The sequence below is a fragment of the Drosophila nasuta genome, chromosome X, assembly GCF_023558535.2.
Source record: "Drosophila nasuta strain 15112-1781.00 chromosome X, ASM2355853v1, whole genome shotgun sequence".
Taxonomy (NCBI): domain Eukaryota; kingdom Metazoa; phylum Arthropoda; class Insecta; order Diptera; family Drosophilidae; genus Drosophila; species Drosophila nasuta.
In genome coordinates, this window is record NC_083459.1 from 27,127,778 (window position 1) to 27,144,427 (window position 16,650).

A 16,650-nucleotide genomic window follows, 5' to 3' on the forward strand; every position below is an offset into this window, starting at 1 on the left:
ATGCTTTTAAATGCATAAATGAATTAAGAGAATCTCTTAGGACTTAAGTAACGAAGACAGAAATTATATTTTAAATAAATGCTAAATACAAAAATTAAATCATTTATGAGTTACACAATGCGTATGAGTAATTTATATGGCAAAAGTGACACGAATATAAATACAAATTATTTGAAGGCAGTGTTTTGAAAATGTGTAAAATGTGAATTAATTAAACCAATAAGATATAAATTATCTGTACCGAATCTAAAATCAATAAATAAATACAATTGAAATTACAAGTATAAAATCTAAATAAAATTGTATATTAAATATGGTAATACTAAAAATCACTTATTTATTTATAATTAAAGTTGCGCATTAAAAGTGGGATAGAATTTAAAAGACTTGAACGTTAAAAAGAAAATAGAATGCATAGAAAATCTATAATATAAAACAATATTTCAAATAGGACAATAAAGAATCACTTAATAATTTATATTGCAAATGCAAAATACTTTAAGAGTCACTTTAAAAGAATTCAAAAATTGTAATCGTTAAAAAACGCAATAGGAAATCTTTAATATAAAACTGTATTTGAAATAGGACAATACCTAAATAAAATCTAATTGAGCTACAACTGCAAAATACTTTAATTTTTACTTTCAAAAGTTTTAAACGTTAATAAGGTTAAGAGGAAATCGTTAATATAAAACTGCATTTTAAATAGCAATTTTTCAATTAAGAAATGCAAAACTGTGAGCATGAAAAATGGATAGAAAGAAAAGAAAAACAAAAACAAGTTCCAAACACGTGGAATTATGCAAGTGGCGTAAAGAGAACACATAAATTAGTTGAGGATGAGCAGCGAGCGGAAGGCAGTTCAACTTGTTGTTGTAGTTGTTGCTGTTATAGTTATATTAGCTGTTGTTGTTGTTGCTGTTATAGTTATATTAGCTGTTGTTGTTGTTGCTGTTGTTGGTGCTGTTGAGGCAGGCGCATTAATTACATCCGCAGTGCGAATAGTTTTGCCTATTCGCGTAGTGTCGAATTTCGGAGCATTACGACCGAAGTGTCTATAATAACTCAATAAACAATTTGCATTTCAAGCGCAGACGGAGACTGAGAGAGAGAGAGAGAGGGAGAGAGAGAGAGGAAGACGGAGGTGGAAGACGCAGTCAGAGACTGATAAAGGTGAAGCCCAAAAAAAGAGAAACAAAATTGTTGCGCAGACGCCGATGAATTAATGAAAGGCCGTCGCACTGTTTGGGATGGCTCAAACTGAAACTGAAACTGAAACGCAAGCACAAACACAAATGCGAACACGCACAGACATGCTTGTGCACGCACACCAATGCCGAAAATGTCGAACTGATGCGCGCCCTTGTATAAAATGCGTGGCCGGGTCAAGCTGGGCCATCATTGAACGGTTGGACATCGAGGGCTTAAGCACGACCAACGTGAAGATGAATGTAAGTGCAGCCACATCGAGCAACCAGCAACCAACAACAATCAGCAACAGCAGCAACATCTAAAAACATCAGCAACACAAAATCCAACAACAACAACACTCAAATCGCCAATTTTAACAAAAAGTGCCAAAAAGTGATTGAAAATTTATATCAAATCAAAAACTCAACATCAAGTTGAAATTCAATCGTTGAAGGACTTTAGTGTTTCTTTTATTTTTTTCTTTTTGTGTGTGTGTGCGCTCAATTAATAATTTAATTGCGAATTATCTATTGTTTTTATCGCAAGCAATTTGTTTAACACTTTGCTGGAATACTTTCGTGTAGTGTGCTACTGAATACAAGGATTTTTTTATTCACTTTTTTTTTGTAACTTTTATGAAATTGATTTCGTGCTGTGCGTTAAATTTTCAAATGATTATCAATTTATTATTCAATGATACAAAGTGTTGTTAAATGATTTACAAATTTTATGGATTTCAAAACGTTGCCAAAAACTCGAGTTGTTGCTTCGATTTGGCATTTGTTTTTTTCAATTTCTAATTTACATACTTTATAAAAGGATTCTTAGCCACAGCCACTGCTAAATTGAATATTTTTAATTAATTATAATTTTTTTTTTTTTTAAATAATTTTTCTTGATTTGTTTACCAGTTAAGTAACAGTGCACCTTTCTTTGTTATCATTTCGTTATTATTTTAAGAAAAGAAAAAAAAAAAATAATTTTCACCTCTTTATTTTGTTGCTCCTTGAATGGATTTTAAAACGTTGCTGCTTCAATTTTGTATTTATTTTGAAACTTATATATCACATAATTATTTTTCATCAAAATTTTCGATTTAAGCATTTTTATTTGAAATTATTTAAAAGCTTTGCTCAAAACTCGTCTGCTGCAAATTTGTACAACTTTAAAATTATTTTTTTTTAACAAATTTGCTGATGTCTTTTGAACTGAAATAAGTTTTTTTTCCCCCAAGTTTAATCTTAAATATTTACAAAATATTATTTTCTATTTTTGTTAGGATAATACTGAGTTTCATAAGTGAAACATTTAAACTTTAAGTTGCCACATTAAAATTATTTAATTCCAAAATAAGAGATATTTAAGTCAATTATTGTGCCATTATTTTTGTCACAATATTTGTGAATTATTTATCGATCGATTTAATGTTTGGGTTTTCTTTACTTTCCCCCACTCTCTTGCAGTTGTCAGTCGCATTGTTGGCGCTCGTCGCCGTCTGTTGCTCCTGTGGACCAGCAACAGCAGACATATCGCTGAAGCAATCGCCTCGCTTCGAGGAGAGCAGCTATGGAAATTCGCGTTATCAGATCTTTGAGGTGCACAATCATTATGAAGGCAAGAACAATGCCTATTTGCCGCCAGCACAAACGCAGACCACGCACGAAGAGATACACATTCATCATCAGCAGCAGCAGCAGCCACAACAGCAGCAGCAGCAGCAGCAACAGTTGCTGACAACAGCCACAGCGACAGCAACCACAGCTGTTGATGATGAGGATGATGTGTCGTTTTTGAGTTTTGCCGATGCAGGACATTTGCATGTGCCAGCAACAGTTGCCAGCGTGCCACAGCCACAGCAACTGCAACAGCAACAGCAACAGCAGCAACCATTGCCTGTGTCGGTGCCTGTGCCTTTCCCTTCGAACTATCAGCATGATTTCCAACGCAAGCAACCGTTGCGCCTGCAACCAGCTGTCTCTTACCGTGCAGCCGGCTATTTGCCGCCCACAGTTGCCACGCCCAGCGCACAGCAACAGCAACAGATTTATCAAACTGCTGTTAGCTCCAGTTTGAGTTCGACTGCACCACAGCAATTCACTCAGCAGGCACAAAGCTATCAGGCACCTGGCTATTTGCCACCCACCGGCAGCAACATCGAGCAGCAACAGCAACAGGTGCAACAGCAACAGGTACATGTGCAACACCAACAACAACAGTTGCAATTGCAACAGCAACAGCAGCAACAACAACTCATCAGCAAGCCTACCTACAGAGGCAATGACTATTTGCCGCCAACAACCAGCAGCACAACAACAGCAACCAGCGCCACAGCAACAGCTGCAGCCATTCCCAGCTACGCACAACAGCAACAGTCTCAAGTCTATCGCGCTCCTCCCTATTTGCCACCCAGCAGCAGCAGCAGCAGCAACATCGACTCGAGCAGCAACAGCATTGTAACCAGCAGCAGCAGCGCCAGCAGCGCCAGCAGCCACAGCATTGTCAGCGGCAGCAGCAGCTCAAGTCAGTCGGGTTATCAGGCACCTGGTTACTTGCCACCTGGCTATGAATTTGCCAATGCCGAGCCTCAAGCTGTGCAGCAGCAGCAACCACAACAGGTACAACAGCAACAACAGCAAGTGCAAGCAACAGCCACGGCAACAGCAACCGAGTATCAGGCGCCTGGTTATCTGCCACCTGGCTACGAGTTTGCCAATCCCGATCAGTTGCCATTGGCGCCTGTGCAGACGGTTGCTGCCGTGCAGCAGCAGCCAGCAGTTGGCGAATATCGTGCACCAGATTATTTGCCACCCAGCTACGACGAGGTCAAGCAACAACCACAGCCACAACCACAACAGCAGCAGCAGCCACAGATTGTGTATCAGCAGCAGCCACAGCAAGTGCAGCAGCAACAGGTTGCAGTTCAGCAGCAACAAGTGCAAGTTCAGCAGCAACAACAAGTGCAAGTGCAACAGCAACAAGTGCAAGTGCAACAGCAACAAGTCCAGGTACAGCAGCAACACGTTCCGACTCAGCAGCAACAAGTGCAACTGGTGCAACAGCAACCACAGATCACTCATCCTGGCGCCTTGCCCGAAGGCTACGAGTTCACCAAGCCCGAAAACTTTGAGGCCGCCATTGCCGAGCTGCACAGCCTGCAAACGCAAACGAAATTGCTGAAACAGCAGCAGCAACAGCAGCAATTGCAGCTGCAGCAACAACAGTTGCAACTGCAGCAGCAGCAGCAGCAGCAGCAGCGTCAACAGCAGCAGCAACCACGACATGTTGGTGCCGTGCAAGGCAGCAACATTATCTACGGCGCACCCAAACAGCAGCAGCAACCAACAACCGCCACGCTGACAACAGCAGCGCCTGTTGCACGTCCCATTGCGGTTGCTGCCCCCGCCCCCGTGGCTGCTCCATTGCCAGCGCCACCTACAACACAACACACACACATACACACGCTGCGCAGCTACATGAACACGGTGCAGCCATTGGCACGCTACGGCCAACCACAGCCACAGCAGCAGCCACGTGTAGTGGCACAGCAGCAGCAACCACAAATCATTGAAGTTGCGCCCATGTATCGCGAGCAATCGAAGCGACCACGTTTCTATGCGCCAGCCATGTCTTATGCACGCAATGCGTTGCCCACGCAATACCATCAGCATCATCACATTCATCACGTCCAACAACAGCAGCAGCAGCAACATCGTCAAGTGCAACAGCAACGCGCTACGCTCAACTTCCAGGCGCAGCAATCGCTGCAAAAGTTCATGCCACGCGAAATGCAAATGGCCGTCAATGTGGCTGTTGCTGCCGCAGCGAATGTGCCACGTGGCAGCTCTCGAGTGCGAACGGTGCAAATCGTGAAGCCGCATGCAGTGCGTACGTTCAAGGTGCTCGAAACTTTGGATGCTGCTGGCGTGAAGACGATTAAAATCTTGGGCACCAGCAACGAGCAGCCAAGGGGGCAACATCACATTGTCAAGGTGGTGACACAAGATGCGCACAACGGTGTCGAGAATCATGTGCAGACCGTCAAGATCTACGACGATCAGCAGGAGTATGTGCCACCCCAACAGCAACCACAGCAACCACAGCAGCCACAGCAACAACAAGCGCAGTCAACGACACGCGGCTACTTGCCACCAACGGCGGCACGTCCACGAACGCGCATCGTGCGTGAGGCAAGCAAAGTGCGAACGCTGCGTTTGCTGCCTGTGGCCAGGCATTAAATTTAAATTTAGCACTGATTAGAGTTTAACGCAACAGCAACCACAACAAACAAAGTCATTCATCAACAATTTGTTATATTTTTTTTTTTCTTCTCGATTATTTTTTTGCTCGTTTTCAATGGGAGAGTCTTATCATTTTAGCCTTAACGAAAACGCTTGAAAACGATGTCTTACCTAATAAAATACTACTTATATATGTACATAAATTGTTGTCTCACTCTCTACCTCTCTCTTTCTATCTCTTTTTCTCCCTCTCCTTCTCTTTCACTATTTCGGAAGTTAAGCAAATAGATTATGCAGTCGCGCGTTGTTGACTTTCATGGTGACTTTCCAAGATGCGTAGCACTGCAAATAACACGCCCTAACATTGACACGTCGCAACATGCCGCAACATGAATCGACACGCCTTTGAGTCGTTGATGGTGAATGAATGGTGTAAAGTTGCCTCGACCTTGCAAACTGATATCACTTAAATTGGGGAGTTTGCTCAAATTTCTGCGGGTTGATCTTAAAACAGTTATTTAAACATCAAGTTACTGAGCTGAAAGTCTGAAAGTTGATACTTAATAATATTTAACTTACAACCTTTCTAATTCTACGACTTTTTAAGGTACAAGTTTTCAAAATCTTTTTCAACTTCTCATCGGCTATTGCAAAACGAAATTTCTCACGACTTCTCAGGGTGTTATATAACATCAGCTGACGATACACAAACATATCGTTATCGATAATCAAGCATGCAAATTTTTATCAATAGCTTTGGCGTTTTGCACGCTGTTTAAAACGCATCAACTTCATTTTATGGCTCATTAAAATACAAAAGAAAAATGTCAAATAAATTTTAGGAAATTAAAAAAAACCCCAAACTATTGCATACTATATTTGTGACCTTCAAAATAAAAGGTTTCGGCTTTGATTTCGAATTGGCTGCTGTGCGACGCAGAAACACACACAGAGAGCAATGATTAAGAGGCCAGGCCCAAAGCGGACAGACAGATGGAAAGACAGATGGCCAAAAACGTAGTCAGACGGCGGATGAGCTAAGTGAAAGTTGCATATGCTTATGCTTAAAGCGACTTGAATCGTTTCAGTTGTGGCTTCAAGAAAACCAAATGTCAATGGGCGGTGATTTGATTTTTATACTCGTATACTTTATTTTGTGTGTGTTGGGTGCGACTCGAGAGCATGATCGATCAATGGAAAATCAATGAAAAACCTACCTACACAACGTGCAACAACAAAAGGTCATTCAAATGGGCGATCGGTGGCAACATTTTGTTGTGTTGATTGGCTTGGCCAATCGTTGACATAACTAGATGACACTTGCAAAGGGGATTGACAATGGACTTAAGTTGGATGATTGTCAGCACTTTTACCCAACCTTGGACGTATTCTGTGAGCTTTAAGGCGTTTGACCTGCCCGTTGTTAGCTCAGTCATAAAATCAGTCAATCAATCAAAGTGGGCGCTTGAATAAAAAGCCATTAAGTTGGTAAGCTAGTCAGACAGTCAGTCAATCAATCAGTCAGCTAAGGAGTCAATCAATCAATAAGTCAGACAGCTGGACAGTCAGTCAAGCAGATAATCAATCAAGCAGTCAGTCAATCAATCAGTCAGCCAATCAATCAACTAATCAGTCAGTCAATCAGTCAGATAGCCATTCAATCAGTCAGTTAATAAAAAGTCAATCAAGCAGTCAATCGCTTAGATGTCAATCAGAAAGTCTGTCAATCAAGCAATCAATCAGTTAGTCAACGGTCTCTTTCCAGTCAATCACTTGGATGTCAATCAGACAGTCTGTCAATCCATCAGTCAGTCAAGTAGTCAGTCAATCAATCAGTCAGACAGCTGGGTAGTCAGTCAGTCGAGCAGATAATCAATCAAGCAGTCAGTCAATCAATCAATCAGACAGAAGGTCAGTCAATTAGACAATCAATCAAGCAGTCAGTCAATCAATCAGTTAGTCGAGGAGTTAAGCAATCCATCAGTCAGTCAAGTAGTCAGTCAATCAATCAGTCAGACAAGTAGTCAGTCAATCAATCAGTCAGGCAGCTGGGCAGTCAGTCAGTCAAGCAGATACTCAATCAAGCAGTCAGTCAATCAATCAATCAGACAGATGGTCAGTCTGTCAGTCAAGCAGACAATCAATCAAGCAGTCAGTCAATCAATCAGTGAGACAGCCAGTCAGTCAAACAGTCAGCCAATCAATCAACTAATCAGTCAGTCAATCAGTCAGATAGCCATTTAATCAGTCAGTTAATAAAATGACAATCAAGCAGTCAATCATTTAGATGTCAATCAAACAGTCTGACAATCAATCAATCAATCAGTTAGTCAATCAGTCAGTTAAGCAGTCAGTCAATCAAGCAGGCAATCACTCACACAGTCAATCAGACAGTCTGTCAGTCAATCAATCAGTCATACAGCCGATCAATCAATAAGTTAGTTAAACAGTCAGACAATCAAGGAGACAATCCAATCAATTAGTCAATCACTCAATCAGGTAGTTAATTATTCAGTCAATCAGTCATCCAATTATTTACTCAATCAGACTGTCAATCAGTCACTCAATTAGTCAGACAATCAGTCATTTAAATTGTCTTCGATACGAATCTCAAAAGCTGTCGAAATTCTTCTATTATTGGGGCTAAAATTATTTTTGCAAATTAGTAATTTTTTGTTTTGAGCGGTCAGAATTTTTAGAATCGGACCAAAACTACGATTTCGAAAATGTCCATTGTCAGCTCAAGTACAAAGAGATCTTTGATATTAGTATTAAATACAATGATATAATAATGATATAAAGATACGATAATGATATTTGCTGTTTTCCTTTTATTAAAATAGTTTTTATGCTTTACTTGTATTCCCCCGTTAATAATACTTGTATTTTGTTGATCACATTTGCTTCATCTGCGATTAAAGTCCAGCCAAATGCCGCCCTTGTGTGCGCCCACAAATATGAGTGGATCTAGTTGAATGCCCTGGAGTGTACGTCGATTTACCCTAACCTCGAAGCGTCTCACAATCGCCGCAATCGCTGCCTTCGTCTGTGTTAGACCCAAGCGAATGCCGACACATTGTCGCGGTCCATTGCCAAAGCCAAGAAAGACGCCCAGTTGCTGATAACGCTTTAAGCCGCCATTGAGAAAGCGTTCGGGTCGAAATTCGTGTGGTTCGGCATAATAGTTGGGATCGTGATGCAGTCCATAGATCGGTATCATCACGTTATCGCCGGGATACATTTGCAGCGGACTCTTGTGATGGCTGCCATGAAAGGTGTAAGGCGTGGTGCAGGTTTTGGAGGCCCAACCTCCAGCGGGATAGATGCGCAGACTCTCTGAAAGAAAAGATAGAATTAAGATTCAGTAGCAAATAAGGAATGAAATAAAAAAAATGAAAAAAAAGGAAAATACTACAGAAATAGAAATTTCAGAGAAGAAAGCAAAAAATTGAGATTCAAAAGAAGACGAATAATTATACGGAATGTATAGAAATCTTTACGATAGAGAGCGCATAGAGTACACAGAGATAAGAATAAGATTTGATGAAATTTATGAAAAGAAAGGAGAAAGAATAAAAGAAATAGTAAAGTGAAAAGAGATAAAGACAGAAAGTTATTATGAATATTCTATAGAAACGTTCACGAAAGAGAGTGCGAAGAGGACATAAGAAAAGTGTGAAGATAAGGAAGTTTACGAAAGAGAGCGCATAGATTACCAAGAGATAAGGACAAGAGTTGGGATGAAAATGATCAAAATTAAAGAGAAAGAATAAAGAAAATAGTAAAGTGAAAAAAAAGAAAGAAAGAAAGTAAATATAAGGGCTTTATAGAAACGTTCACGAAAGAAAGTACGAAGAGGACATAAGAAAAAGTGAAGATAAGGAAGTTTACGAAAGAGAGCGCATAGATTACCAAGAGATAAGGACAAGAGTTGGGATGAAAATGATCAAAATAAAAGAGACAGAATAAAGAAAATAGTAAAGTGAAAAAAAGGAAAAAAAGAAAGTCAATATAAGGGCTGAGGAGGATGAGGATATTCTTAAATGAAGAAAATGCAGCTAGGATGAGGGAGTAAGCAAAAGGAAGAGGCGAAGTCGTAATAAATGGAACAAAGAAATGAATGAAATTTCATAAAAGACAATAATGACATAATAGAGATGGCACCCAACATTCCATTAGTAATAAAAAGCTAAAAATCAAATCGCCATCACTCTTACTCACCATTCAAACACGCACTCAAATAGGGCAGTTCACTGAGCACCTCGAAGTCGGGCAACAATTGATCCTTGGCACAAGCTTTGTCCAGTTCTTGCCACAGCAGCTGCTGGCATTTGGGATAGCGACCCAGCTGCAAGGAATAAAAGGGATTATTAACCATAAACATTCTTTGAAAGGAAATATTCAAATCCAACCAAGAGCAAACAGTGAGCAATAGTTGAGGACGTGGTGTCGAGGCCATCGAACATGAAGGTCATCGCATGCGAGAGAAGCTGCTGTTCGCTCAGTTGATGCTCCTGCTGCATGTCCAGCAGATGATTGATGAAATCGTTGCGCTCCTGTCGCTTGGCACGACGCAAACGAAACGCTTCGAGCACCAACTGCGAAAAGAAATTGTCATACGACTGGGGAATAACTTTGGGGCGCATCCAACGCGGCAGATGGGGAAAGAGACCGTTGAGGGCACCCGCCAAGGCGAGACCTCGATTATCCTCGGACATTTCCTTGTTGTGCTTCGCAACCGGCAGCGGCGACTTGCTAAAGCTTTTAGCCTCAATGCCCAACACACAGTCAAAGAGATTCTCGCTGGTAAAGCGCAATCCTAGCTGTAAAATAAAGCTGTTTATTATAGCTGAACTTGTAAAAAAAGTGTAAGCTAACAAAATTCAGATTTATTAGTTAAGAGTTGCTTATAAGTTAAGCTTAAAAAAAAAATCTTTTTGCTAGATAACAAGCTTTATCTGAGATTATCATAAAAAAGAGCTTTATTTTAAATGTTATTGCCTAATATAGCTTTTTAAAAAAAATGAGAAAGCTAACAAAGTTCAGATTTATTATTTAAAAGTTGCGTATAATTGTTGAGATTTTTTGTAAAGCTAACAAAATGTCGCTTTATCCAAACTTATGATCAAAATTGAGCTTTATTTCAGGCAACTAAAATTAGTATTATTTAAAATGATCAGCATAAAATTATGATAATAAAAGAAGCTATCAAAATTCTTATTATTTAAAATAATCACGGAAATAAATCACAAATTAAACTTTTAATATTTTAAATAATATCATCAATAAGCTATCTTTTATATTTCCAAGAACTTTCCTGTTCACTAAGGATACGTTTTCTAACAAACTCTAAGCTTTAATGAGCTTTCAACCAACAACAACGTCTGCTGCACACTAACATCCATATAATTTAATGGATTAAATCTCTTTTATATTTCCAAGAACTTTCCTGTTCACTAAGGATGCGCTTTCTAACAAACTCTAAGCTTTAATGAGCTTTCAACCAACAACAACTTCTGCTGCACACTTACATCCATATAGTTTAATGAATAAAAGGTCTTTTATATTTCCAAGAACTTTCTTGTTCACTAAGGATGCGCTTTCTAACAAACTCTAAGCCTTAATGAGCTTTCAATCAACAACAACTTTTGCTGCACACTTACATCCAAATAGTTTAATGAATAAAAGCTCTTTTATATTTTCAAGAACTTTCCTGTTCACTAAGGATGCGCTTTCTAACAAACTCTAAGCTTTAATGAGCTTTCAACTAACAACAACTTCTGCTGCACACTTACATCCATGCCATTGAATGATTGTTCGCTGCTCGAAGTCTCGTCGATGTAATCACAGAGCTTGCCGCAAATGCGTTGCATATTGCAGTAGGCATTACGTATACGCCCGCTAGTCAGCAATGGTGAGAAGATGCTGCGCTGCTGTCGCCACTCATCGCCGTCGAGCACAAATGGATTGCAGGCAACGAGCTTGTCCTTGCTGATGTCAATCATGCGCGACGCATCGTTGTTCTCAAAGTGCCGAAAGGCGGACACGAAGACCTCGTTGATCAACTTCGGCTCCAGCAGCAGCAACTTTGGTGAGCGCAACAGAAATGTGCCCACATAGCTGTCCGTCTCACGATACTTCCTGGAGGCGACGAAAAGCAAATATGTTTAGTGTTTGAGACAGATGTGCATTAGTTTATTTTATTATTGTATTTATCAATTAATCATATAATTTTGTATATATTTTGTTCTCTTTGTATTTTAAATTTGTTGATTATTTTAAATATTTTTATGCATTTTAAAATATTGTTCAATGATTACAAATCTACGATATATATTTTTGCAATATAATAATTCTTATTAAACAAGTACACACAAAGTAATCTATTGATCTACTAACTCATGCAAAACTGCAAAGTTGATGTGTGCTTCAATGAGTATTAGCTTAAACAGGCTAATGATCGGCATTTAGCTGCTCATGCGGTAAAGCTGGGCATTGCCAACAGCGCATGAAATATAGAGTCCGGAGTTAAAAAAACACTGAAGCAGCTCCTCTGTGTTCTCCCTCGAATCGACATGCCTAAATGTACTTCGAACCCAAGATGTTGCTAATTTTTACCTATAATGCATCCATGCTGTGGGACTTCTGAGACGAAGATACCTTATACCGGCACAGCTACGGACCTCTAATGTATCTATGCTCTACCTAAACCTACTAAATACTATTTTTAATTCAATTAAAAAATTTCTAAGTAACTAATTATTAATTTTATATTTTCATTGAGAAGTCACAACCTAATTTAATATATATAGTTTTTTAGTTATTAATTCATTTACTTTCAGCAATCATTATTCTATGCTTTGCTTTTAAAATGTCATATTCAAGTGGCTTTTCAAATAGAATGATTTTTAATAATTAGCTTCTTTATTAAGAATCGAACCAGTACAGCTGGAAGAAAATAGTACAATAACAACACAAGGAAAATATGTATTTATTTGGGCCAAACCCCATATTAGTTTAAGGAGTTCATGTAAAGTTTACGATTCGGTGAACGTTTTGGCGAAAATAGAATGATAATTTGTATATTTATATTACATCAGCTTTTCCCACTCACATGTAAATATCCCGCATATCGTTGGTGAAATGCTGACGTGGCCACACGATGTTCGGAAAGGAGCCGAGGAGCGGCAATGCTTTCGGCTCCCGAATGCCACGACGCCGCCAATGCCCAAAATTCCAGATGAGGAACTGATAGATCAGCGAGATCAGCCCGATGAGGAACAGCAGCAGCCATTGCCACATGTTGTGTGTGTGCGAACGTTGTTCAACGACTGACTGACAAAATGTTCTCTCAATTCTGGACAATTTGAATGGTAGGGGGCGGGGGCGGGGGTGGGTTCAGAGTCCATGTCAAGTGTTGTGGGTATTGCATAATGGCGAAACACGAAAGCTTTCATGTCGCTAGTTGCTGGATGCCATTATCGAATTAGATGCTAAGTGGGCATGTTGCGACATGTCAAGCAGAACAAAATAACACTTAATATACATTTTAAAAAGTGATTAATCAGACAAATGCATCTAATCGAAAAGCATTATAAAAGTCTATCATCAGCCCATTAGAATTTAACAGAAGTGAACCATAAAATTGTTGCGTATACGTAACGTTGTTCGATAACTATTAATTAATAGCAGTTTAATTATCGATTAATATTGAGTGCTTGCGAAATATTCGTGTGCTCGGTGTGCAGTTGATTTCTCCATTCAGTCATTAAATGAAATATGACAATCGATTTGTCGCTGTTTATACCCGCTCTCTACGTTGGGTAGAAGGGTATTATTGGTTTAGTGGCTACATCAAATGTATGTGAGAGGCATTAAGATATATATTTTTGATCAGAGATTGTAATAAAGCTATAATTATTTTTGACAGCACTTAATTTTGTATCACGCCCACTTCCGTTCCTATGCACTGGTATACTGTGAATGCAGTGCTATATCAATATACCACATATACACTTCAGTATATTTTAGTATTATGTTGATATGTTTAGTATATTTTAAGAATGATATGGTACCGTTTTGTTTTTATTGAAAATAGGTAGCCAATATACCGCATCTTCAGTATATTTTTTTTTTGGTATTTTTAGTATATTTTAAGAATAATAGCGCTCTGTTTTGGTTTTATCCAAAATAGGCAGCTAATATACCAAATATATATTTTAGTATTTTTAGTATATTTTAAGCATACTATACCATACTATTTTGCCTTTATGGAAAATAGGTAGCTTATATATAATACCAAATGAATCCTTACATATATTTTAGTATTTTTCCGGTATATTTAGTATATTTTAAGCATGATACTATACTATTTTGAGTTTATTGATAATATGTAGCTAATATACCAAATATAACCACTAGTATTTATATTTTCGTTTTCTTTGGTATATTTAGTATATTTTAAGATTAATATCGCACTGTTTAGCATTTATTGAGTATAAGAAGCGGGTATCTTAAAGTCGAGCAATTGGTTGTACCTTGCTTATTTGTTTTTGGTTTCGTCTCTTAAAGTTTCAATCAGTTGCGCGTGAACCAATTTGGTTCCGCTCTTAACAATCGATTAATCATTGAAATCATAGACTCACAGACGGCAGCTGACATAATAAATCATTTGACGTTCATAAGTTCAGATTAGTTCAGGTTATTCGCATTCAACGGCATCATTAGAAGGTCAGACATGCAGATAATCCCTATTTTACAGCGACGACATTGACATTGTTTGCGCTGCGTGACCAATTGAACCGTTAACTGTCGTGGCAATGCGAGAGTTGCTATTGAAAGCAGCTTGACGAGCAGCTTGTGTAGCTTATGGTGATTACAACCGTGCGTATACGTAATGTGATCAACCCAACGTGACTCAATAAAGTGAAGTAATTTATTTATACAGTAGTAGTATATAAATAAATGTAGTTGAATCAGTGTTGCAGCTTTTCAATTTGTAAAATGTAACTCTTAAATAAATATACTGTAATATATACTGTACAGAATTATATAGTATATATTATAGTATAATTATTTAAGGGTTACATTTTAAAAATTAAAAAAACTACAACGATGATTCAACTACATTTTTTATATACTATATAGTATATTTTCATATATAGTATATAGTATGTATTATTTTTCGGTATATTTAGTATATTTGCTTTTACTGTTTTAATATATTAATTCATTATATATACTATACAGTATGTATATATTTTAGTATATTTATCTATCATACTTTAATAAATATACTGTACAGTATACTTACATAGTATGGTATATATTATAGTATATTTATTTAAGGGTTACATTTTAAAAATTAAAAAAACTACAACGATGATTCAACTACATTTTTTATATACTATATATACTATATAGTATATTTTCATAAATACTATATATATACATAGAATGTATTATTTTTCGGTATATTTAGTATATTTGCTGTTTACTGTTTTAATATATTAATACATTATACTATATACTATACAGTATATATTTTAGTATATTTATCTATCATACTTTAATAAATATACCATACATATACCATACTGTATAGTATACTTGCATAGTATGGTATATATTATAGTATATTTATTAAAGGGATAAATTTTCAAAATTAAAAAAACTACAATGATGATTAATCTACTTTTTTATGTATCATATATACTCTTATAGTATATTTATATAGTGTATAGTATATATTATGTTGCAGTATATTTAGTATATTTGAAGAACAATACCGCACTGCTTAGCTATATAAATGTAATGAATACTATATAATATAAAGTATATATTTTAGCATATTCACTATATACTACACAGTATGCATTTTAGTATATTTATCTACCATAATGTACTAAATATACTATACTATTGTGTGTATAGTATAGTATAATAAATATACTATACTACATAGTTTATATAAGTATAGAATTGCATTTTTAAATTTAAAAATGAGATATATTTTAATTTATAAAAAGGAAAAAACACGTTGCTTCAGTTGTAGTTTAAGTATTTATTTTATTTAATAAAATCCTTTCATTTAGCTTCTCATGAATTTATGACACTTGAAAGTATACAAATTGATGTTGTTGTTGTTGTTATTGTTGCTATTGTTTTGTTTTGTTTTGGGTTTGGTGAAATCAATCGAATTAACATAATTTAAGTAAACTATGCAATTAAGCTAGTTAGCTAATTCGAATCGCAATGCCAATTGTTGTACTTATTCAACTAATATATGTAGAAGCACACACATATACAAACATATATCATACATATATATATACTATGTAAGATCCTTTAGACCACTAAATATATGTAAGTGTATATATATTGTATTGTATATTGTATATGCTCAGTTATCAGCACTTAAACTAAACTATATAGTTTTGTTGTTGTTGTTGTATTGAAGAAGTATAATAGTATATATGTATATAAAGTATATAATATATAAATCATTTCACATCGAAGTACGATTTACGATTAACATGCGCATGGAGAAGACGTTCGATGACAGGTATAAAAAATATGTATTGTTTATTTAGTTTCGTTCTTTTTTTATGTGTGTGTTTTTTTTTATTTTAAGTTCCTGTCCAGCAGTTTGTCCAAAGCGAATCTAACTATATATGAGACTTATGTTCTGTGTGTGTGTGTATTTCGTTATTCTTGGTGGATCAGGATCAAGTGGCAACCTTAATGCACATGGGCTCTCTACTATGGTATTTTATATATATTTAATTTTTTATTTTCAGCATTTCTTATTTATTCTGTTAGTATGATCGTATCTAAATATGTTTCTTTCTTTCTTTTTTAAGATTTATGTAACTCTGCAATATATAATATATATATGAAAAAATATATATTTATGTATGTATATGCTCGCTTCTGATAGTTTAGTATTTTTCTGTTTCTTTAGTATTATTGCTCAGCCCATGCTATATAATTTCAACTCTTAGTGGATCTTGTTGACCAATCTATGTGTATATGGATATGTTTCTATTTTTGTTGTTGTTACATTTTTTTGTTTTGGAATGAATTGAACTCAATTGTTTTGTTGTTTCAATAGAAAACTGGTATTTTTGTAGTTTTGTGGTATACACATATAGTATAAAATATATATAAAAAAAATTCGGTACCAAAAGTGTATTTTTTTATGTTTTTTGTTTTGTTTTTT

General features: G+C 36.7%; 2 protein-coding genes across 2 annotated transcripts; one reads left to right on the top strand and one right to left on the bottom strand.

Moving 5' to 3' along the window:
* Positions 1–1,445: 1,445 nt before the first annotated feature.
* Positions 1,446–5,432, top strand: LOC132796740 (transcription factor SPT20 homolog). The gene is made up of 5 exons (XM_060808002.1): positions 1,446–1,451; positions 2,655–2,786; positions 3,123–3,598; positions 3,649–3,715; positions 3,795–5,432. Exons 1-5 carry the CDS (start codon positions 1,446–1,448, stop codon positions 5,424–5,426), a joined length of 2,313 nt encoding a protein of 770 aa, XP_060663985.1. The 3' UTR covers positions 5,427–5,432.
* Positions 5,433–8,253: 2,821 nt separating this feature from the next.
* On the bottom strand, positions 8,254–12,768 carry LOC132795774 (probable cytochrome P450 28c1). The gene is made up of 5 exons (XM_060806656.1): positions 12,544–12,768; positions 11,225–11,570; positions 9,842–10,252; positions 9,651–9,777; positions 8,254–8,765 (listed from the first exon to the last, which is right to left on the bottom strand). The coding sequence occupies exons 1-5, from the start codon at positions 12,729–12,731 to the stop codon at positions 8,335–8,337; spliced, it is 1,503 nt and encodes a 500-aa protein (XP_060662639.1). The 5' UTR covers positions 12,732–12,768; the 3' UTR covers positions 8,254–8,334.
* Between the last annotated feature and the right edge of the window lie 3,882 nt (positions 12,769–16,650).

What these genes read in the sequence shown, in the direction of transcription:
- LOC132795774 (XM_060806656.1), bottom strand. Translation starts at nt 12,731, where the DNA reads ATGTGGCAATGGCTGCTGCTGTTCCTCATCGGGCTGATCTCGCTGATC. An exon ending in GATATGCGGGATATTTACAT is followed by an intron (nt 11,571 to 12,543) that starts GTGAGTGGGAAA and finishes CGTCGCCTCCAG; the next exon opens with GAAGTATCGTGAGACGGACA. An exon ending in TTTGAGTGCGTGTTTGAATG is followed by an intron (nt 8,766 to 9,650) that starts GTGAGTAAGAGT and finishes CTTTTCTTTCAG; the next exon opens with AGAGTCTGCGCATCTATCCC.
- LOC132796740 (XM_060808002.1), top strand. An exon ending in CGCGTTATCAGATCTTTGAG is followed by an intron (nt 2,787 to 3,122) that starts GTGCACAATCAT and finishes TCGAACTATCAG; the next exon opens with CATGATTTCCAACGCAAGCA. An exon ending in GGCAGCAGCAGCTCAAGTCA is followed by an intron (nt 3,716 to 3,794) that starts GTCGGGTTATCA and finishes GTGCAGCAGCAG; the next exon opens with CAACCACAACAGGTACAACA.